This window comes from Mustela nivalis (assembly GCF_964662115.1).
Source record: "Mustela nivalis genome assembly, chromosome: 1".
Taxonomy (NCBI): Eukaryota; Metazoa; Chordata; class Mammalia; order Carnivora; family Mustelidae; genus Mustela; species Mustela nivalis.
This window is the reverse complement of record NC_139020.1, coordinates 185,970,890-185,995,862: the sequence shown is the minus strand read 5'-3', so window position 1 is coordinate 185,995,862 and position 24,973 is coordinate 185,970,890. Positions and strand designations below refer to the sequence as shown.

General features: G+C 41.8%; 1 protein-coding gene across 20 annotated transcripts in view; it reads right to left on the bottom strand.

Annotated features, from left to right (window-relative positions):
* CADPS (calcium dependent secretion activator) overlaps positions 1-24,973 on the bottom strand; it is a 469,696-nt gene that overhangs the window by 345,786 nt on the left and 98,937 nt on the right. For all 20 annotated transcript variants that reach the window (XM_082727404.1, XM_082727406.1, XM_082727407.1 and 17 more), the window contains exons 2-3: positions 20,542-20,655; positions 1,930-2,262 (exon numbers count right to left, since the gene is read on the bottom strand). In XM_082727404.1, the coding sequence (XP_082583530.1) occupies positions 1,930-2,262; positions 20,542-20,655 (447 nt within the window). The remainder of the gene's footprint in view (positions 1-1,929; positions 2,263-20,541; positions 20,656-24,973) is intronic.

Below are 24,973 nucleotides of genomic sequence, written 5' to 3'. Positions count from 1 at the left end.
AACACTATGTTTGTATTTTTAGGGTAAATACCCAATAGTGCAATTGCTGGGTCATAGGGCAGTTGGGAGGAAGACAAACCATAAGTGACTCTTAATCTCACAAAACAAACTGAGGGTTGCTGGGGGGAGAGAGGTTGGGAGAAGGGGGTGGGATTATGGACATTGGGGAGGGTATGTGCTTTGGTGAGTGCTGTGAAGTGTGTAAACCTGGTGATTCACAGACCTGTACCCCTGGGGATAAAAATATATGTTTATAAAAAATAAAAAATTAAAAAAAAAAAAAAGAAAGAAAGAACTTTCGATGGGTTGGTCTTGGAAGACCTCTTAGAGAAGTTGCCATTTAAGCTGGGGCATTCATGCAAAGGGCTTGGCAAAGAGCATTCTCAGCTGAGTGAAGAGCAAATGCAAAGGTCCGGAGCCAGTTTGGTCCACTGGGGAAACAGAAAGAAGCCCAGTGAGTGAGCATGTGGGGGAAACATGAGTGGTTCACGCATTGCCTCAAGCCTTATGAGGAGTTGGGATGTCACTCTAAAGATGTTGAGGAGCTACTGAAATGTCTTACACAGAAGAAAGACATGATCCAATTTATATTTTAAAAAGCTTGCACTTGTTGTGTGGTGGGCATGTTATTGTGGGGCAAGAGAGGAGGTAGGGTCACCAGCTGGGTAGACACTGTGGCCATTTAGGTAAGAGTTGCGGGAGCCTTGAACTAGAGGGTAGCCATGAAGACAAAAAGAAGTAAGCCTCAAAATCTTGTAATTCTTATGGTAAGCATTTATGGCACTGTTCTGTAGACTTTTTGCCTCTTCTGATAGACTGACTATATTTTAACTGCCACCGTTTATAAAGTGTCCCCTGTTGCTCTGGGTTTTATCCACATTGAATCCTTACAACAATTTCATCCCAAGCTCATATGTGAGGAGGTTAACTAACTCCCCAAGGCCACAAAGCTAGTGAAGGTCATATTAGGATTTACCTCTGTCTGTCTGATTCTCAGCAAGGCATAACTCGGCCAATATACTATAGTGTCTTAATTTGACCTACCTTAGAGCAGATTTAGCCTAGGGAAACTGGAACACAGTTGAGTTTTGTTAATGGTTCTCAAAAGGAGAAGGGCAATAAAACTACCAGTTTAGCCCTTGCCTAAAATGCAGATTCCTGAGCCCTGCCCTGAAATGCAGAATCAGAATCTGATTTGGTTTTGGGGCCTGGGAATGGGAATTTTAAAAATGCTTCCTAGTGATACTCCCTAAAATTTGCAAAGACTGCAAAGTAGGCACTCACTCAATAAATTTTTGTTGAATAAATAATGGAAAGGTAGGATAGGAAGATGTAGAGCATCTCACTCCCACAATCTCTGATCCAGTGAAAATACAGGCCCACATTGAGTGGGCCCAAGCAGAGTCTCAGCTAGCCCCCTCAAATACACTTGGAAATTCATGATGTGACAAATATACTGGTATGATATACCCAGACCTTCTAGAAGCTTTCTGATGGGGTGCTAAGTCCATTTGTCACCCCAGCTAAGGAAGTATAAACTGCTCAACTGGTAAACATCATATATTTTAAAGGCAAACTCATTTTTACAAAAAACTGTTTTGATCTTTTAGCTTTGTCAACACATGGGAGTCAGGCCATAATCATAAAACCAACTTACCTATTAGACAGGAGATATACAGTGCCTGGGTCCACAAGATTTTTAGGGGTATACAAAAATGTTTTCATTTCTTTTAAAACCAGAAGATAAGCATGAACATATGCTTCCCTGGATTATAATAAATTTTTATCAATGCAGTTGTAAAATATAATTTTAATTATTATTTTTTTAATCAAGAAGTGACCCATGAAGACAACAGTGCCTAGGGCACACAGAAGTAATAAAGTAACCCTACTTAGTCACAGCTCAGGCCCCAGAGAGAGGCAACTTACCTGGCATGCATTGTACAGGAGCTGATGTTCGAACTTCTTGATCCCAAGAATGTTCTGGAACATCTCATAGAGCTGTTCCTTGCTCAGAATCAGCTCAGAGGCTGCACTGGCTGTCATCCGGGCCTGCTGCTTCCTGGGGTCCTCTTCTCCACGGTAGATGGCATCAAACTTGGCCATCCAGGAGCTCAGCACAGTCTCCTTGCTGAGGCCATCAATCTCGGGAAGGCTGCGTACCCTCTTCTCGATGTGCTTCTTGAAGACCTCCCTGGAGTCATTGGCGGAGCAGCCCCCACTCTGCACCATACGGGCTACACGGTCACTCTTCAGGAACACCTGAGCAAGAACAGGGACAGGAAATATATTAGGGATTCAGCCCTGGAAATACCAGTTTCCTAGGGCTGAGGGCTGGGCTGACCACCATTATGGGCACCTCAGGAGGGACCAGCATGCTGCCTCTAGTTGTGTGAACTCAGAGAAGTCACGTACATGTTTTGATTTTGTGTCCATATCTGGAAAATGAAAATAATAGTAGTACGTACCAGGTTGTTAAAAGGATTACATTGGAACAGTGATATGAGAGGCAGCATAAACTACATAGACTCTGCTCAAACAACTTGGGTTCTTTCTCTGCCACTTATTGGTTATTGTTTCCCTCATCAATTTAACCTCTCTGTACCTCAGTATTTCATCTCTAAAATGGGATAATAGTAGTCTCTACATCATAGGTACTTTTAAATGAGGATTAAATGGATTCAAATATGACAGCCACTTTAACAAGTGGCCCATAGTGATGTCATATGGGTTGTTATTACAGTTATTATTATCTTTTTGATCTTTTACATTGAAGTATAGTCAATATACATTGTTACATTAGTTTCAGGCATGTAACATAGTGACTCAACAAGTTTATATGTTATGTCACACTCACCACAGTGTAGCTACCATCTGTCAGCATACAATGCTATTATAATACCACTGACTATATTCCTTATGCTCTACTTTTTATCCCAGGACTTCTTCATCCCCTAACTGGAAGCCTGTATCTTCCACTCCCCTACACCTATTTTTTGCCGATCTCCTACCCCCTCTCCACTGGCAACCACCAGTTTGTTCTCTGTATTTATGGTTCCATCTCTGCTTTTTATTTATTCATTTGTTCCATCTTTGAGACTTCACAGATAAGTGAAATCATAGAGCATTTGTCTTTTTCTATCAGACTTATTTCACTTAGAATAACATTCTCTAGGTCCATCCATGTTGTAGCACATGTCAAGATCTCATTCTTTTTTATATCTAAGTAATATTCTCAAGGGTGTCCATGTACACAGCCCCCCGCACATCTTCATTATCCTTTCATCTATCAATGGACACTTAGGTTGCTTCTATACCTTGGCTACTGTAAATAATGCTGCACTGAACAGAGGGGTGCAGAGATCTTTTCAAATTAGTGTTTTTGTTTTCTTTGGGTAAATACCCAGTAGTGGATTTACTGGATCATATCATATTTTTCTGTTTAATTTTTTGAGGAACCTCCACACTGCTTTCCGAAGTGACGGCATCAGTTTACATTCTCCACAACAGTGCATGAGCATTCCTTTTCCTCCATGATCTCACTGACTCTTACAAGGCAGCGTGTCCCAGAGTGTTCACTGCAGGGGGTGCCCTAGGGGGTGACTAGAACTGAGGTGAGGTCCTGGCTGAGTTGCTCCATGCAGGACATGCAAGACCTGGAACCCAGGTCCTTGGGTGACTGGAACCAAGGTGGGCATGGAGTGGGGTTTCTGGAGCATTCCGCCCAGGGGGTGCCCTCGTGGGGGGTCGGAGGAGGGGCTGGGGCAGATGTGGGCATGGGCTATCAGGTTCTGGAGCACTGTGCACTGGGGTGCCCAAGCAAGCTGCCCAGAGCTCAAGTGGTGTGGCCACAGAGTGTTCTGGTGTGCTCTGTACTTGTGTCGCAGCTGCTAGAGCTTTAGTGAGCGCCAACCAGAGGTATCTGGGTATACAGAGGACTGCGGCCACCTTGCAGGGGGGCCAATGGTGCTGGCGTGGGCTAGGGGCCCTACGCTTGCTGAGGCAACAAGCGTGCTATGGCTTCAAGACCCCTGCTCCTGTCATGTGTAAGGGGTATGAACCCACGGCTCACCAGCCTCTCTGACCCAGAGTTCCACCAGCTCCCTGGCCAGCTGATGGCTTTCTAGGACGAGTCCCTTTGTATTCTCATTGTTCTTTTATTTTTTTTAATTTATTTTTTATTTATTTTCAGCATAGCTGTATTCATTATTTTTGCACCACACCCAGTGTTCCATGCAATCCGTGCCCTCTCTAATACCCACCACCTGGTACCCCAACCTCCCACCCCCTGCCCCTTCAAAACCCTCAAATTGTTTTTCAGAGTCCATTGTCTCTCATGGTTCACCTCCCCTTCCAATTTCCCCCAACTCATTGCTCTTTTAAACTGCAGCTTTTGGGGCACCTGGGTGGCTCAGGTGGTTAAGCTTCTGCCTTTGGCCTGGGATCAAGCCCCACATTGGGCTCTGTGCTCAGCCGGGGCCCTGCTTCACCCCACCCCCACCGCCTGCTTCTCTGCCCACTTGTGATCTCTCTCTCTCTCTCTCTCTCTGTCAAATAAATAAATAAATAAAATATTTTTTAAAAATAAAAATAAAAAAATAAACTGTGGCTTTTTTCCTGTGCCCTCCGGGTCCATCAGTAGGTCTCTCCCTTCTGCAGTTGGCAGCTTTGGGTGTGCAAGTCCCTTTAGTCACCCTGTCCCTGTCGCTTATGGTTTGTGTGGTCTCTTCAGCTTTTGTCATACATAAGCTATTCAGTCAGCCCTCAGTTCTTCCTCAGGAGGAACTGCTCCATAAATAAGTGCAGATTTGGTTTGTCCCTGTGGAGGAGGTGAGCTCAGGGTCTTTCCACATCGTCACCCTGGACCAAAACCCCACCGTGGCTGTTACTGTTAAGTGCAAAGTACATGGCATGAGGTCTGACACATGTTAACCACAATTTATATTTCATTCTATCCTCTCAAGGATACTCACCGCCCTTGAAATTGAACAAGGACGGGGTGTAAGTATGTATTTAATGTGTCCCTTCCTGAAATGTGAACTCCATTAGGGCTGTGCCCTTCGTGTTCCCCACAATGTCATGCACTTCTCCTATAGAGCCTGGCACTTCGAAAGCAAATGAATAGGGAAGGCAGGCATCATATTCAGTCCATCTTGTAGACTGAAAACCAAGACTTCAGAGTTTGATAACTCAAACTGGCTGATGACAAAGGTTGTTTTGTTTGTTTGTTTGTTTTTTTCCTTCACCCTGGTTCCTTCCTTCCCTAAGGGTCTTGCCTGCCTGGTGCAGAACCTCTTCTGTCTGCTGGAGAACTGCTGGTGTTGCCTGCACCCTGGGACCAAGCCATCCATTAAGAACAGTTTACTGTTGCTCCAGTGCCCACCATGTGGACGTGTACACAAGTTACATGGTTCTGGGGTATAATACAAGGTGGTGAAATTGCTCCTTCATATTCATGAAGAGGAAACATCTGACATTTTTGAGCTGTGTCCTGGCCACACTTCAGAAGGTGCATAAATATTCTTCCAGAGGCAGAACAAATGTTCACTCCCTTGTCAGATTTCAGGAAATGCCCTTGTTAGCCAGGAGACAGCAGTGCTTGGGGGACATCTCAATGCCTCCTCCTTCATCACAAAACCATCCTCAGGGAGGAGAGATGTTCGAAAGGTGGTCTCCATCTACTGCCAGATTAATGATCTAATTTTAAAAAGAAGGAGGGCTGAGGGTCTGCTTCTCTGTGCCTGGAAACTAACTGGTACTCAGTTGAGACCTTAGAGTTCATTTAAAAAATCAATTGTAGAAAAAGAGCTTCAACTAAATCCTCAGGCTTTATAAGCTTTAATGAAATAAAGAATTTTCCTGAAAATCTATAATGTTTAATGCAGACAGATTCTCCATCTACCTGATATATTGTATCTCAGTTACAGGTCCAGGTCTCAAAGAACATGAAAGTTTCAAGGCAAAGAGAGGAAGTTTCTGTATTGAGGCAGGAGCTATATATAAATTATGGTCCCAGGCCAGTTCTACTACTAACTTGCTGTATGACCTTGGATAAGTCACCTCCCCTCTCTGGTTCTCCAGTTTCTTAGTTGTACATGAAGAGAATTGAACTAAAAAAAAAAAAAAAAGACAAAAAACGGAGGTTGCCCTTTTGGTTGTAATAGTTATAGTCTTCATGATCACATCCATCCTCCTTTCTTTGGGCACTCACTAGGGAGAAGGCACTGTGCTAGGTGCCAGTAATATAGTGGTAAGCAAAGAGATGTGGATCCAGCCTTCATGCCTCCATGACATCATCCTAAAACTTCCATAGAACTATTACAATCTGGGACAAGTGTTTACAAGGGAAAGTACATGGGACCATGGGTGTCTATAGCAAGGAATCTATTCTGGTATAGAGTAAGGAAAGCTTTCCTGGAGGAAAATGATATGTAAATGATGGTTAGGTAAAAAAAGAAAGGGTATTTCAGAGAGAAGAAACAATATATGTAAAGACCCTGAGTGTCTGAGGAAATAGGCAGAGCCATTGTGTCTGTGGCAGTGAGGAGTGGAGTGTGACCAATGGCAGGAAGGAGCTGAATGGCTGAAGGTATGGGAGGCCATATTTAGGATACTGGTCTTCATCTGAAGGGCACTGGGAAGTCACTGAAGGTTTTAAGCAAGGACATGGCATGATCAAGTTCAGATTTTCTGGCTTTAAAGTGGAAAACCAACCTGATGGGGGCTAAGAGAATAGGTAGGAGGCCAGGTCAGGGGGCACTTGCAGGAGCACCAATGAGTGATGATGATGGTGGGGATGGAAAAGGGTTAACTCTTTGTTGTCAGCACTAATGAACATCAGTGACTTAAAACATTTGATCAACACCTATACTCTCCTCCCATCTGTCCTTATCAGTGTCCCACAAACCTGGAGCAGGCCCCCCTTATAAGCTCTTAGCACCATATTCCTTTCCCCTAAAGCCCTTCCACAGCTGCCATTTGTCTCTGTGACTATTTGGTTAATATCTGAGATCCAGCTAGACTGTAAGTCCCAGGAAGGCAGGAGTTACATCTATTTTTTTTTCCCCAATCCTTTTTCTGAGTGCCTAAGACAGTGCCTGGCACATAGTTGGTGCTGTGTTAAGAATGAGTGAATGAACAACATGAACAAAGTAGCTGTCTCAGAGCAGAGACCCTATTGAGATTGTATCTGGAGGGGAGCAAGAAGGTGAAGGGAAAATAAGCAAGCACATCATACCAGTCTCTTGAAACAATGGACAGAGGCTAGGTTTTCCAAGGGACATGACAATAGGAGTAAGAAATGAGGTTGCTGGACATTGCTCCTAGCTGGCATCCATAACTGACTGGGTGACCCGTGGATGCTGCACACATTGTCTGCTTCACATAGACCCTTCTTTGTATAAAGAGCTACTCAACAAATATCTATTCAACCACTAGTGGATGACCTAGTCACTTAACTTCTGGAACCCTCACCCTCCTTTGCTGTCACATGGGATTAATCCAGCCAGCCTTCTTTGACAAAGATCAAACTGAAAGGAGTTGGAAAAACAGAGGGCTTCATCTGTCCAGAGATAAGATATGACTGTCAGGCTCCAGAATAAGGGGAGATGAGTAGAATGACAAGAGCATGAGGAAGGAGGCTGGAACTGAGGAGACAATAAAGATGAAGTGCCAAACAGGAGACAACACAGCCAAGGGGAGAGAGAGTGGCAGCAGAAAACTAATTTTCCAGACACATCATCTGTCTTAGCTTTTCGGTCTGTCAGAGGGGAAGTGTCAGCAGGGTCTGGGCGAGCCTCACCCTGTAGTGAACATGGCACCTGAGTACCGATGTGCTTGGGTGTCTCTAAAACCACCCCGGAAACCCATTTGTAGTGGGAGCTGTAGCTGGTGTTTCTGTTTCCTGTTTTGTTTTTTGGTGGCTATTGCAAGAGACTTCAACCCTAGGCACAGTTCCATGTAGTACATCCATAAATCCTTCCTGCTGCTCTGCCAACTTCCCAGACAGGTCATAATGGGAGATGGAAGATAAACAAACAAATACAGAATGGCGAAGGGCAGTCAATTCAGTGACTTGACCTCATCCATCAATCGTTCCCTCTATTGCCAGAGTCAAGCAACCTCAAGGTTGTTTTAGAAACACAAACACACATATCAGTATTTAATGACTGTACAGGGTACAGGGTAAAGTTGGACCAGCTCCCACTTTTTGATCCTTTCCCATTCTAAAAAAGAATGTCATTCTGACATAAATAAGAAAAATACCTAGAACTTAGAGTAAATAAGGTTAAAAACACCCACAACAATTTGGTTGCTGCTAATGAATGGTACACAGGTATTGGGAAGAGTAGACTTTGGTATCATACAGCCCAGAATTCAAGTCCCAACCCTACCAGTTGCTGGCTTTGTCACCTGACCAAGTTACTTAGTCTTTCTGGGGTCTGGCTACCCCATCTTTCAAATGGGAATCCTAACAACACCCCTATGTAGGATTTAGATGAGGATTCACTGAACCAATGCAAATCAACTGGTGAGCATATAAATGGCACTGGGTAAATGGGACAGCCACATGTAGAAGAATGAAACTGGACCACTTTCTTACACCACCCAGAAAGATAAACTCAAAATGGATGTAAGACCTAAATGTAAGACAGAAATCCATCAAAATCCTGAAGGAGAACATAGGCAGCAACCTCTTTGACCTCAGCTGCAGCAACTTCTTGCTAGACACGTCTCCAAAGCCAGGGAAACAAAAGCAAAAGATGAACTATTGGGACTTCACCAAGAAAAAAAGTTCTTTCACAACAAAAGAACCAGCTAACAAAGCTAAAACTCCCAGCATACAGGAGATGATATTTGCAAATGACATTAGATAAATGGCTAGTATCCAAGATCTATAAGGAACTTACCAAACTCCGCAGCCAAAAATCAAACAATCCAGTCAAGAAATGAGGAGAAGACATGAACAGACACTTTCTCCAAAGAAGACATTACAAATGGCCAACAGACACATTAAAAAATGTTCCATATCACTTGGCATCAGGGAAATGCAAATCAAAACCACACTAAGATACCAGCTTATACAGTCAGGATGGCTAAAATTAACAAGTCAGAAAACAACAAATGGCAAGGATACAGAGAAAGGGAAAGTATCTTATACTGTTGATGGGAATGCAAGCTGTAGAGCCACTGTGGAAAAGAGTATCGTGGTTCCTCAAGAAGTTAAAAATAGCACCACCCCACCGGCACCCCAATATTCATAGCAGCAATGTCCACAACGGCCAAAGTGTGGAAAGAGCTGAGATGTCCACTGATAGATAAATAGAAGATATGATTATACACACACACACTGGAATATTACTCAGCCATCAGAGATGACGAATACTTACCATTTACATTGATGAGGATGGAACTGGAGGGTATTATGCTGAGCTAAATAAGTCAATCATAGAAAGACGATTATCATATAGTTTCACTTATATGTGAAATATAGGAAACAGGGCAGAGGACCATAAGGGAAGGGAGGGAAAAGAGAATGGGAAGTCACGGGGTTGGGGGGGGGTGGGGGACCATAAGAGACTCTTAGCTGTAGGAAACAAACTGAGGGTTGCAGGAGGGGAGATAGGTGGGGGGGAGGGGAGAATTGGGGGACGGGCCTTAAGGAGGGCATGTGATGTGATGAGCACTTAGTGTTATACACAACTGATAAATTATTGAACACTACATCTGAAACTAAAGATGTACTGCAAGTTGGTTAATTGAATTTAAATCTTAAAAAATTGCTGAACATAGTGTATATAATGGTGCTTATTACATTTACTACTGAATGTAATAAAATTCAGCTATGATTTTTATTTTTAATTAAAAAAAATTTTTTATAAACATATATTATTAGCCCCAGGTGTACAGGTCTGTGAATTGCCAGGCTTACACACTTCACAGCACTCACCATAGTAATACCCTCCCCGATGTCCATCACCCTTTCCCTACACCCCTCCCCCTGGCCACCCTCAGTTTGTTTTGTGACATTAAGAGTCTCTTTTGGTTTGTCTCCCTCCCGATCCCATCTTGTTTCATTTATTCTTTTCTTACCCCCCTTACTCCTCCCCCCCGCCAGTTGCATCTCCACTTCCTCATATCAGAGAGATCATATGATAGTTGTCTTTCTCTAATTGACTTATTTCACTAAGCATAATACCCTTTAGGTTCCATCCATGTCGTCGCAAATGGCAAGATTTCATTCTTTTGATGGCTGCATAGTATTCCATAATATATATATACCACATCTTCTTTATCCATTCATCTGCTAATGGACATTTAGGTTCTTTTCGTAGTTTGGCTATTGTGGACATTGCTGCTATAAACATTCGGGTGCACATGCCCCTTCAGATCACTACATTTGTATCTTTAGGATAAATACCCAGTACTGCAATTGCTGGGTTGTAAGGTAGCTCTATTTTAAACTTTTTGAGGAATCTCCATGCTGTTTTCCAGAGTGGTTGCACCTACCTATTATTTTTAAATAGAATATCATGAAGCCATAAAAAAAGATAATATTTTCTCATTAGAACGAAAAGATGTCCTGATAGATTGTCAAAGCAGTTAATTCTAATGGTAGAGGTACAGTGAAGTTGGGGGATAGGAGTATGACCCTGGATTGAGAACGGTACAGGTAGTAAAACTGATGAGAATATGTCCTAACTGTGACTTTGCAAGGGTAGGAAGGAAACTGAAACCTACTGTGCTAAGTGAAACAAGTGGGTTAGTAGTATTTTTTTGTTATTCTCCTGATAATGTTAATTTAGAAATCAAATAGCTATCTTTATGTGTATAGACACTTTAAAGATACCTGAAAAGATACATACTAACATTTAGTAGTGGTTGTCTGGAGTGACGGGATTATAGGTGGTTTTTCCGACCACGTGCTTTAGATTTTTTCTAAAATCATTTTCTACATCATCTTTTTTTTTTATAATTTCTGTAGTACATATTTATCATTTTTATGTTATATTTTACTTTACAATCACTTAAAACACCTCTCCCTACATGGAAAAATTACAAATTTTACCTTCACTGAGTCAAGGAGCATGTCAGTTTCTAAAATAAAATGCACCTTTGGGTTCAAAAGATACCTTTTACCAATAGTAAAAGAACCTGGGGCAAATTTTAGAAGAGATCTGGGACTTTAGAAGCAGTAGGCAGTGGTAGGTTAGCAGCAAAAGCAGTTCCATACATTTCCTATTTCTCTACCCTGGCCCCCAGCCTTGACCTTGTACCTCCCCTACCTCAAACCCAGGTCTTGAAAGTAGGGAGTGGATTGATTCTATGAATTTTCAACTCTTTCCTACTGTTAATGTGCAGCAGATGTGAATAAGCACCATCCTCCCCCTCCAAACTAATATATTTATGATGGCACTTTCCAGGTGCCAGATTAAGGGTAAAGGAGTGAGAGAGAGCGAGAGAGAGAGAGAGTGTGTGTGTGTGTGTGTGTGTGTGTGTGTGTGTGTGTGTGTGTAATTTAATCCTGACCACAATCATGCAGGAAGATCCTTGTACAGACAAAGTAACTGAGGCTCAGCCTTGGTTGTGGTCCCACAGCCAGTGCACAGTGGAGCTAGAACTCAACCCCACCTCTTGCAGACACAACATACCCTCCTGAACCACTCTGACCCCTGCCAATTCCTTCCTTGCTCCACTTTCCCCATGAGAACAAAAGTTTACCATGGGTAGTCACTCTTCTCCTAGGGAAACATCTGTTTTAAAGCCACCGAGGAGTTAAAATGGTTTTGCTTATTGGAAAATATATATAGCTTCATTTTAGAAATATAGCAAGATATGAACGGACTTCTACTTCACTTAGATTAAAAAAAAAAAAAAGTCAGTCATAAAGACTGAATACGCTCTGTCATCCAGTGTGAGGACACCTGCAGCTTATGCCTGCCAATGGTCCTTCCCCTTCCAATCACAGTGCCTCAGTCTGAGAACGTCTTTGCCACAGCACACACTCTCAGTGGGACTGTCAGTCATGGGAATATGTCCTTCACCATGGGGTGGGTTGTAACCTCAGGTCAGCTGGTAAGACTTCTCCTTGTGGGGATCAGATTCACAGATTCAGAGTGAGATGGCCCCAGAACGGAATGGGGTTGGAGGAGAGTCATACCAGCGATGCAGTATCTACTATATCCTGCTGCCTGGCTTTGTGGGGTTAAGCTGCTCAGTTTTATTCTTTTCTGTAGCTTGGTTATTTCCTTTAATAACTTATTGCTGTTGTTATTGTTTTTGTGCTGCTGCTGTTGCTATATTGCTGTTATATTATTATCATTATTATGGCTTAATTTAACCAGTTGTCAGTTCATGTTTTGTTTTGTTTTGTTTTTGTTTTTTAATTTTTTAAAATTAACACATAATGTATTATTTGTTTCAGGGATACAGGTCTGTGAATCATTAGTCTTACACAATTCACAGCAGTTGACATAGGACATACCCTCCCCTGATGTCTATCCTCCAGCTACCCCATCTCTGCCACCTGCCTCCCCTCCACAAACCTCAATTTCTTTCCTGAGATTAAGAGTCTCTTATGGTTTGTCACCCTCTCTGGTTTTGTCTTGTTTCATTTTTCCCTCCCTTCCCCTATGATCCTCTATCTTGTTTCTCAAATACCTCATATCAGTGAGATCACATGATAATTGTCTTTCTCTAATTGACTTATTTCATTTAGCATAATACTGTCTAGTTCCAACCACATTGTTGCAAATGGCAAGATTGGGGGTTTTGATGGCTGCATAATATTCCATTGTATATATGTACCACATCTTCTTTATCCATTCATCTGTTGATGGACATCTAGGCTCTTTCCATAGTTTGACTATTGTGGACATTGCTGCTATAAACATTCGGGTGCATGTGCCCCTTCAGATCACTACATTTGTATCTTTAGTGTAAATACCAGGCTGGTTTGATGTTTGCAAATCCTTTTAATTTTTGTTTGTCCTGGAAGCTTTTTATTTCTCCTTCTATTTTCAATGACAGCCCAGATGGATATAGTATTCTTGGCTGCATATTTTTCTCATTTAGTGCTCTGAATATATCATGCCAGTCCTTTCTGGCCTGCCAGATCACTGTGGACAGGTCTGCTGTGAATCTAATATTTCTACCATTGTATGTTACAAACTTATTGTCCCTAGCTGCTTTCAGGATTTTCTCTTTGTCTCTGAGGCTTGTAAGTTTTACTATTAGATGACATGGTGTTGGCCTATTTTTGACTTTGAGGTTCACTGTGCCTCTTGGATTTTGATTCCTGTTTCCTCCCCCAAATTAGGGAAGTTCACCACTATAAATTGTTCCAATATACCTTCTCCACCCCCCCACCACACTTCCTCTTCTGGGATCTCAGTTGTTCTAAATTGTTTCATCTTATGATATCACTTATTTCTTGAATTCTCCCCTCGTGGTCTAGTAGTTGTTTGTCTTTTTCTCAGATTCTTTTTTCCTTTTTTTAAGATTTTATTTATTTATTTGTCAGAGAGAGAGCGCGCGCACAGGCAGATAGAGTAGAAGAGGGAGAAGCAGGCTCCCTGTGGAGCAAGGAGCCCAATGTGGGACTCAACCCCAGGATGCTAGGATCATGACCTGAGCCGAAGGCAGCCCCTTAACCAACTGAGCCACCCAGGCGTCCCTTTTTCTCAGCTTCTTTATTCTCCATCATTTGGTCTTCTGTATCACTAATTCTCTCTTCTGCCTCATTCATTCTAGCAGTAAGAGCCTCCATTTTTTATCGTACCTCATGAATAGCTGTTTTGATTTCAACTTGGTTAGATTTTAGTTCTTTGATTTCTCCAGAGATTCTCTAGTATCTTCTATGCTTTTTTTGAGCCTACCTAATATATTTAGAATCATCATTCTGAACTCTAGTTCTGTTATCTTACTCATGTCCATATTGATGATCCCTGGCTGTCATTATTGCCTCTTGTTCTCTTTTGAGGGGTGAGTTTTCTGCTTTATCATTTTGTCCAGTGAAGAAGAGATGCATGAGAAAACAGAATGCTAAAGGGGTAACAATGATGCCAGAAAAATATACACTAAACAAATCAGAAGAGGTCCAAAAATGGGGCTAAAAGAAAAGAAAAAATATGATCAGGCTGGTAAACAGAAGAGTCACACACTTGATTTTGGATATATTTTAGTCTGTTAGAGGAAACTGTCTCCCAAAATTTTAAAGAAAGAAAAAACATATATATATGCAAAAATAAGGATAAATATGATGAAGGGATGGAATAGAACTATAAAGATGAAAAAAATTTTTTTTAAAGATTTTATTTATTTATTTGACAGAGAGAGATCACAAGTAGGCAGAGAGGCAGAGAGAGAGAGGAGGAAGCAGGCTCACTGCTGAGCAGAGAGCCTGATGCGGGACTCGATCCCAGGACCCTGAGATCATGACCTGAGCCGAAGGCAGCGGCTTAACCCACTGAGCCACCCAGGCGCCCAAGATGAAAATTTTTAAAGATTTTAAAAAAGGAATTGATAAGTTGATTGAAAAATAAAGAAAAAAATTAAAAAAAAAAAGGAGGAGAGAATGATCAGGCAGGAGACTAGAACAAAGCAATACACCAGATTTAGGGTATATTTTAGTCTATTAGAAGAAACTGTATCCCAAAATTTCAAAGAAAGGAAAACTTATAATATATACCAAAAATAAGGTGAAATACAATGAAGGGATAGTATATGACTATAAAAATGAAAATTAAAATAAAAAAGATTTTTAAAAATATATTGGTAAGATGATGGTTAAAATAGGAAAGAGGAAAAATTAAAAAAAAATAGAAAAAGAAAAAAAATAAAATTTTTAAAATTTAATTTTTAAAGACTAAAGAATCATGAGAAAAAAAAAAAAAGCCATGAATTCTATGTGCTGTCCCCTAGTGCTAGAGTTTTGCAGTACTCATGGATCAGTAAACTTGGTCTTGACTGGATGTTCTTGCTGATGTTCTGGGGGAAAGGCCTCTTGCAGTGATTCTTAAATGTCTTTGTCTGAGGTGGAATTGCACTGCCCTTGCCAGGGGCCATGCTAAGTAATCTGCTTGGGTTCGCTCTTGGGAGCTTTTGTTTCCTGAACACCTTCCCTGGTAGAGCTCTGGAGGCTGGGAATCAAAATGGCAGCCTCCCAATCTCTGGCCTGGAGGAGTCGAGAGCTCAGGGACCCACTTCTCAGTGTGCCCTCAGAGAAAAGCAGCCAATCCCTCCTGTCTCCCTGGTCTCTGGTAGCACTCCGTGCTCACCCAGCCTGTGACCAAGCGTTTCTATCTCTGGCGCATGACCCCATTTGGAGTCTCCAAACCCAGCAGATGCCTGTAGAGCCCTCCATGCTACTCCTCCCAATGGAGCAAGAGGGGGTCTCCCCAGATCTGCCACTTGTGGGGTCCCTGCCTGAAGAGCAGTGGCCCGACTGTGCTGCGGATCATAGTTGAAGGAAACCCCAGGCTGAGCACCCCCACCTTGGCCTCGTCTTTGCAGCTAGCTTCCCCCCTCCAATACCTGGGAGCTCTGCCACACTCAGATACCTCCCCATCTTTCTGTGACCCCACAGGACCCAAGACCACACTGTCCCCACAAGGGCTGCATCCCCGCTGAGCCTCTGGAGAAATGTCTCTCCATGGAGCAGACTTCTAAAAGATTTTCTAACGGTCTGATTTTGTGCTCCACTACTCTATCCCCTCCCGCCCTGGTCTATTTTTCCATATATCACCTCAGATTCACTTCTCCACACGTCCTACCTTCCAGAAAGTGGTCGTTTTTCTGTTCACAGAATTGCTGCTCTTCTTCTCTTCTCTCTCCTGTTGAGTTTGTAGGTGTTCAGAATGGTTTGATAACTCTCTAGCTGAACTCCGGGACCTGAGGATATTAGGTTCCTACTCCTCCGCCATCTTGCTCCTCCCCCACTTGGTCAGTCCTTGTTGTTAGCAACTACAAAATTCTGTTTTATAACAGCAAAGTTAATTTAAAAAAAACCAGGAGGGTATGTGCTATGGTGAGTGCTGTGAAGTGTGTAAGCCTGATGATTCACAGACCTGTACCCATGGGGCAAATAATATATTATATATTAATTTAAAAAAAAATCTTTCATAAATAAATAAATATTATTTTAAAACAAAAACAAAGCCAGCTAAGACTTTGTTAGATATTAGATAAGAACAAAATAAACTGAAACAAACTGAATCAGAGCAGTTTCACCAGCGAAGCCTAGATATCAGCAGAAGCATTCTAAAATGGGTGTCTGTACATCTTCTGCCTCATTCTACATCCCCACTTCCCACCAACCCCCCATGTTTCCTTCCAGGCAAGCTCTGAGTGTGAAAAGTTTTGTAAATCTTTTCTATCCACCTCTTTTCTCTGATGCCAGGACTGGCATGCAAAGGAACCAAAATGAAGCAGGGAGATGGGGAGTGAGGGTGAGAATGCAGGGTAGGATGGCTTATGTTTTAGACATTTGTTTCAAAAGCATTGAGAGGGAAGGTGTGGGGGCCCCGTAGACATGGATTAACTCTTTGCCATCTCAAGACTGTAGCTGTGGGAATGGGATGTCACTTGGTCAGATCTCCCAGATCTCCGAGCACCCACTTCAGCACCCAGCCCTCAAAGCCAGGATGCAAGAGATTAAAGGATTAATCTGCTGCCCTGCTTGATCGGCTTTGACAATCAGGGCCACCAGGAAGGGATAAAATAAACTCCCGCTACCCTGGCCCAGCTCAGGTCCCATGCCCAAGTGGCTTGATGCTAATGCTGGCCAGCGGGGTTCAAACGGGCTGGGTGGGCCCAGGTGGAAAAAGAACAGAGCCTATTTATTCATTTTATCTAAAAAAATTTTCTTTACTACTCTAGGATGTTGAAAAAACATTATTGCTTTGGAAAAACAAAGCCGATGCCTGAAACAACTTTTTCTAGTAGAGTCATCTCAGAACTTTTTGAGAAAAAGTTGTTTAAAAATATTACCGTTAGCAAACTGGGATGTGAAGGTGTGGTATGGTGGAGTGGAATGTGTGTGTGTGTGTGTGTGTGTGTGTGTGTAAGAGACAGAGAGAGGGAGAGAGAGAGAGAGAGAGAGATTGGACATGTATGTAGAAGGATATCCATTGGTTTTGCCTGCCCAGCAAATACATCCCCTTCTTCTGGTATAAAGGACCCTCATTTCTCAATGAGAAATCACTGCACTCTCACTACAGAGGGTTCCAATATGGCTGGGCCTGCTCACCGTACCCAGAGGTGATATCTGTCCTAGCCTTGATCCCCTGGTCTAGTTCATCCTCCATCCATGGTGAATGGCTCCAGACATGACCCATGCCAGCCCAACCAAGTGACCTAGGGCCTTTTGCTGGGATTCTCCACAAAGAGTATTCTCTTCACTTCTGCAGTGGCCAAGCTGGTAGGGCATGGCCTGAAGCCGCCAGGTTCTTCCCCAGGCAGAGAACCAACACAGGGAAGAACAAAGTTGAGGGGTGGGGAGAAAGATACCCATCCTGCTGACATCTCCGGAGTCTTTGGATCCAGCCACAGCTAAAACCAGGTCTATTCCTGGCCTTTTAAGTTGCTTGAGCAGATAAATCTCATTTTTGGCTTAAGCCAGTTTGACCTAGGTGTCTGTCACTTGTAATCCAAAGAGAATTGAACAAGACCAGTACTGACCAGGAAGCAATTGGATCCTGGAGGAGAATGGAGAAAGAAACCCTAGCTTCTCCACTGCCCAAGGATGAAGGGGGAGGGAAAAAGGGAGGAGTAATGAACTTGGAGCTCTCCCAAGGAGAGTATTAATCTTGATCCTTTGATTGGGGACCTTTGCATCAGAGGATTAGATTTCCCAGAAGCAGGCATCCCAAGAATCTAAAGTTTACTAGTGAATACAGTAAATAATTTAGCCACATTATTTCCTGTGACTCAAATCTTAATATTAACTACGCAATGATTTCATAATGCCCGTATTCACACCAAACTAGAAAGAAGCTCTTACCAACAAACTAGCTGCTATAGAAAAAAAATATCAGGATCACTATAGATATAATGGTAATTTCCAGAGACTCATTAGCACAGTGATGACTATTAATTTTCAAAGTTAATTAATAGGTAGAAATGGCACTTTCTTTTAATTTATGTCATTAGTCAAATGAGCTTTCTAATTAAGATTTGCAATCTATAAATTTATAAATTGGTGAATAACTCTAAACATGGAAAATTATTGGTGAGCGTCTGCCTGGACTGAACTGGCTTCAGAACTTGAAAAAAAGGGGAGAACTAATTTCATTCCCCGGCGGTTTCTCAACAAAATCTTTAGTTAAATATATTCAAGTTATTCATTGCCATGCCATCATCATGGTTCTGAATCTCATTTCCACTTTCTGTTAAATTCAAGTGGAATATTGTATCACATCAGATAAACAAGTTTGATCCTTAATGGCAATATCAATACTATTTGTAAAATGAAAACAAAAAGCTTACATTTGACAAATATAAAAATAAACCACATTTCTAAAACAAACACAAATAGAAATTTCATTGAAATGAGTCTGCGGCTGGACCTAGCAAACATCACAGAGACAAAGGCTGTTTACTATTAAACACTCATTAGCAAACCAGTCAATAGTATTTGCACAAGATCTAATTGCAGTCTTACTCGACTCTCTCTGTGAAAAGAGCCAAATACTTCAGCAAGTGGGAAGGAGAGTGTTACTGAATCAATTAACTAATATTTTTAAAGCATCTATTGAGGATTGGAGTGCCCAATGTGTTTGGAAGACCAGTGAAGTGGGAGCAGCAATCTTTTTGTTTTGAGATAATTTGCTACCTAATAATTAAAAACAGAAAGAAAGAAAACCAGTGAAGCGATCCTATGGGGGGGAAAAAAAATCAGAGTTTGTTGGATTCCCTTACATTTATTTTAGTTTATTGTTATTACTTTGAGTTGCATATGGCAGGATGCCGTGAGATTCAATGCGTGGGGCTGGTTTCTAATGGTTTTAATCTAGCCTTGACAATGGGTATAACATTGGGGCATAGCATTCCAAATACAGAGAATATCTGGTTCACATGAAAAAAGATGACTATAAATAAAATGTCTTTTCAAACCTTAAGAGACTCTTAATCTCACAAAACAAACTGAGGGTTGCCGGGGGGCAGTGGGTGGTAGGGAGAGGGTGGCTGGGTTATGGACACTGGGGAGGGCATGTGCTATGATGAGTGCTGTGAAGTGTGTAAACCTGGTGATTCACAGACCTGTACCCCTGGGGCTAATAATACATTATATGTTAATTTAAAAGAATTGGGGCGCCTGGGTGGAAGCCTCTGTCTTCAGCTCAGGTCATGATCCCAGGTTCCTGGGATCGAGTCCCGCATCAGGTTCTCTGCTCAGCCGGGAGCCTGCTTCCCCCTCTGTCTCTGCCTGCCTCTCTGTCTACTTGTGATCTCTGTCTGTCAAATAAATAAGTAAATAAACAAATAATTTTTTAATTATTTTTTAAAAGAAAAAAGCAAAAAGTCTTCTTTTTAAAGTAAAATGTCTTTTAATGACCATATAATAACTTTAAAATATGCACATCAAGTTAACATGGCCCAAAGGAAGGTATGGCATAGCCACCTAATTAATAATGTATAAAGAATAGCCAATGTGTACATTATGGAAGAATAATTATAAAATTTAAATATACTAATTCCAAATCACTTTCCTGATAAATAGACCTCTGAGGTCTAGAGGTCTGAAAGTTCACTTGGGATATATGTTCAGGATATATTCTCTCACTTACAGATTTTCTCTTGAGAAGAGTACTAGACCTCGAATACTGTTCTCATTTACAGAAAATAACTCACAGCACCATTGTAACACAAAGAACAAGAAGCTAGTGAAGGCACCCTCCTGGGAGATGTGAACATCCTTTAGAAAGGGTAGAGTTGTTTGAGGGCAAGCTCCCAACTCAGTTCAAATCTTCTCTTGTGGCATTTAACAGTTGTGTGACTTTGAGTAATTGACCTAACGCCCCCCGCCCCTTTTTTTGACCTAACCCTTTCTGAGCCTCAGTTGCTTTACTGGTAAAACAGAAATAGTATCAAGACCTTGCTCATGAGACTGTTGTACAGATTAAACAAGAAATCATCCATGGGTTTATAGACATTGGAGAAGGTGTGTACTATGGTGAGTGCTGTGAAGTGTGTAAACCTGGCGATTCACAGACCTGTACCCCTGGGGCAAATAATACATTATATGTTTATAAAAAAATAAAAAATTATATAAAAAAAAAGAAATCATACATAAAGCAAGCAAAGTGCCAAATGCTTTGCATATAAATTTCTTGTTTAGTTGGTAAACAAGGGGCTTCGATTTCGTTTTCGCCGCACAAAACGCTGTGATTTCTTAAAACTGTAACCAGTCATCAACCCTTTTGCTGTGGCAGGGATGGTCCTGTACGAGGCTAAGGCTGCTGTTCCCATGGAACAGTAGTCTGGAAATTCTGGGCTTCAGGATTGAGTGGTCTTGACATTCTTCTGCATGGTGAGACTTACCTCATAGTAACTCTGGACAGCATTCATGAAGGCTTCGTCAGCCACGATCTGGGTCTCCCCATTGAGGAAAGCCTGAAACCGGTCCTTGACTGTCTGCAGCTGCTGTTTGCTGATCTGTAAGGAACAGAGGAAGAAGGGACAGTGAGGACTTGTTCTAGATAAGGATCGTGGCTACATGGAATATGCCAGGCCCACTGGTGTACTAGAGCTGAATTGTTCAGGTGTGCAGAAAATGATTGTTAAATTTGCAGGAGTTTTGTGAGGTGGTTGTTTACTAAAAATAATATAAATTCCAGTTCAATAAATTACTTTGAAAAGAAGGGTAACACATACTCAAAATTCATTGCTTCCTGATTATTTTAGCCTTATCTGTACTTTTGAAGTTACCAACATCTATTGTGTTTGTATAGTGGAAATGATATACAATGGGTGCAACCATATACCTCCTCCCAAGTCCACATTTGGTGACATCTTACTGGAAAATAGGTATCCGACAGGATGGGAGCATTTACAGCAGGAAAATTGGCAAGGGCTACAAGTCTGGTATTTTTGTTTTTTAGTTTTTGTTTTTTTTTCATGAGAGATCGTTGTTGAACACGCCGTAACACGGGCCCCTCAGGTGGTCTGAAATATCCTGCTTCGCAAAACTCTAGTCATCAAAACAGTATGGTTTTAGCATAAAAACAGTCCCCCAGAGATAAACCCATGAGTACACAAGCAATGATAACTGACAAGGGCTCCAAGATACTCAGTGGGAAAAGGATACACTACTCAATAAACAATGCTGGAGAACTAAGTATTCACATGCAAGAGAATGAAATCAGACCCCTATCTTATACCACTCACAAAAACTAACTTAAGTGAATTAAAGACTTAAATATAAGACACCCAACGTAAAACTATTGGAAGAAAACATAGGGGGAACCTCCTTGACATGGGTCTTGGGAATGAATTTTTAGATACAACCTCAAAAGCTCAAGCAACACCAGCAAAAACCAAACGGGACTACATCCCTACAATAAACACAGCAAGAGAAACAAAAAGTAAAATGAGAAGGCAATTTACGGAATGGGAGAAAGTATTTGTAAACCATTTACTTGGTAAGGGGTTAATACCCAAAATATACAAGGATCTCATATAATAGCAAAAAAAAAAAAAATCCAATGAAAAATGAGCAGAGGACTTGATATTTTTCCAAAGAAAACATACAGATGGTACACAGAAGGATACACAAGATCACTTCTCAGGGAAATGCAAATCAAACCCACAATGAAGTATCACCTCATACCTGTTCGACTGGTTATCATTTAAAACAAAACAAAACAAGAGATAAATGCCAGCAAGGTTGTAGAGAAAATGGGACCCTTGTACCATCCCCTGAGGAGTGGGGAGGAATGGGGAGATGCTGAACAAAGCATACAAAATTCCAACTCGAAGATGTAAGTTCTGAGGATATAGAGTATAGCATGGTGACTAAAATTAACAGTACTGTATTATATGCTGGAAAGTTGTTAAGAGAGTAGACTCCACAGCCCTTTCTACTTGTTACTTATGACTCAGTTTGTTAGATGATATGTCTCTCTTGTTATTTGCTCATCGATGTGTCCCCAGGGCCAAGTTTATGCCTTATGTGAGACAGGCACTCCATAAGCTCTTGTTGAATAAATGAGTGCAGTATATGAAAGAGAAATTATTTTTGAATATCCTTTAATCAGTTCTGACTTATATAAAAATAAAGTCAGCTAAAAACTTTGCTGTTTTTACTATTATTTATACTTTATAAACTTTATACATTATATATTATTTATATATAATATATTATATATAATAATATACATATATATTATTTATACTTTATAAACCGATCATGGGATGCTGTGTCTGAGAACCACCACTGTAGAAGAAAGGGTAAGGAGAACATTAGGGTCCCAGTTCTATCAGCCATTGTGTCATCTTGGAAAGGCCACATTCTCTGAAATGGCCAGAGGGTTAAAACCCCTTCTAGAATAGGGCTGGGTTTAAATAAATAAATGTGATTTCATCCTTAGGTTTCTCGCTTGGAAAACGGTGATAATCCTAATTACTGCCTTGGCATACTTACAGCTATTTGATAACAGGATATGAGTTCTTTTTAAAAATTATGCGTTTCTATATACATTTAATATGCTGTCATCATTAGAATCAATACAAGTCATGCTAGGAGAAAATAATGTTTAGCGCTATAGGAGGCTGAAGCCTGGCTTCAGTTTGGACTCAATCAGGAAACAAAGTAGAGTTTTGAGAATGAACAGAGATGGGAGGTGAGGTGCTTTAGCTAATTTTGTAACTTCAGGAAAAGTGGGACTCGTCAGGGGCAGATATAAAAGAGGTAGGTTTTTGCCAGATTGATATTTGTCACGTTCTACCAGAGCCCCATTGTCTAAGGCTAACTACATGTATAATTTTACATTTTCTGGAAGTCACATTTTAAAAAGTAAAAAGAAATAAACGAATTAAATATTAATATACTTTGCTAAAGCAAAAATATTATTTCAACATATAATTACTACATGAATGATTAACGAGCTATTTTACATTCTTCCCTTGTGCTGTATCATTGAAATCTGGTGTTATTTTACACCCACAGTACATCTCAATTCAGAATCACCACACTGCCAGTGTCCAAGAGCTACATGTGGCTGGTGGCTACTGTGTTGGACAACCATGCCTAGGGTATGGAATGAACTCACTATTAAGCCAGCCAAGCAGACTTTCCCGGTCAGACCCAGAGATCCTGGTATCATTGGAGTTATACAGAAAAATCATAGTTATTTGTATGCATTTGAAAACATTTCAACTGAATTATTAGGGACCAGTTGATTTTCTCATAAAAATGGCACCATAACATAAATTTCTCAGAAGCAGCTCAGCCTCAACTGGCCTAAGTTACAGTAAGTACCAACTGAGGCGTCTCACAGAATTTTCATTCAGAATTCCTTCCAGGGCCGGAACCAACTCTGCATGAGGGGGGCCTGGGGTGAGGCAATGGAGCAAGAGAGGGAGTGGCCACCAACGTGCCTTGCTTTTGCCTTAAATCTCAAGTAACTGAAATGAAAGTAAATGCACACCCCTGAATGATGAGGATTGATTGTTGACCCAAGCCAGATCCATTATCACTCTAACCTTGGTTAAATAACCAGAGCACTCAGCTCGTCAAGAAACATTTACAGAGCATGTGGCCTGCCTGGCCCTGCCCAGCGCCCTGCGGTTTTGGCGGTCCACAAAACAGCTCAACCTCTGATCTCCCAGGCCAGGGCAGGACAACGGAGAGTCCAGAGAAATAAAGGAGTGTCCTCAGGCACACACCTCATAGTCTAAATGGAGAGGAAAAAAACGATAGTATAAAACACTTAAAAGGAGAAGGCCTTTGGGAGCATTAAGGTCAGTCAGGTTCGGAGAACACCCATCGTGAAGCCCCAGAAAACAGCTCCTACCTCCACAGATACCTCAGGCTCCCTGTGAGAGAGCCAGGGGCACAGATTCCAGATTCCAGAGACAGAGCTATGCTTGTGTCTGGGTTTTGATGCCTGCCAGTCCACGTCTACTATTTTTCTCGCCCCTAATTAAACCAGCAAAGCATCTCTTGAGTCACCGCACTCACTGCGTCTCACTGGGCAAATGATTACCCTCTCGATCCCTCAGTTTCTCATCTGTGAAAGAGGGCCAACGCTGACCTCACAGGATTGTTACAAAAATTAACTAGCGATAAGTGAAATGTTCACTGCAGAACCTGGCGCAGCACAAAGGACCAGTAAACAGTAGCTGCTGTGATCTGTGATGATGACTCCGCAGCTCTGAGGCCTTACGCATTCTGTTCCCCCAGCAAGCCTGCCTGTGGGAAGATTCCAGATGTGTGCTCCAAACCCAGCCTGCTTGTTCCTTCCCAGACCTCTCTGGGTGGGGCTGTATTTTAGTCACAGTCCTAAGGGTACATGGGTCATACTGCCAAGCAGAAGTTCATTTACATGCCAGGGCTCAGAGGCAGGGTCAGAAGTCAGGAGTTGGGAACAGAGCCTTGAGGTCAAAGAGATGTGGGTTCAAATCCTGATGAGAATACGCATTTCCGAGAGTAACCTTTGGCAAACCAATTTCCCCACGCCTTGGTTCTTCATGTACAAAATAGGTATTATAAGAACTGCTCCCAGGGTTGCTGGAAAGATAAAAAGAACATGGGAGTATGTGCCTAAAGATCTTAGCACGCTGCCTGGCACAGAAGAAGAGTCAAATGGTACAGGGCAGACTATAAACTAAATGGCTTTGAGGCCCACACGGTGTAACCACTGCCTACTGCCAGCTTTGTTGGGCCTCACTCTGCTCTCCACCTACTACTCTCCAGCCGCCCTGGACTCTGTTGTCTTTCTCCAGTGTGCCCCAGCGTTTCTTCCCTGAGAGC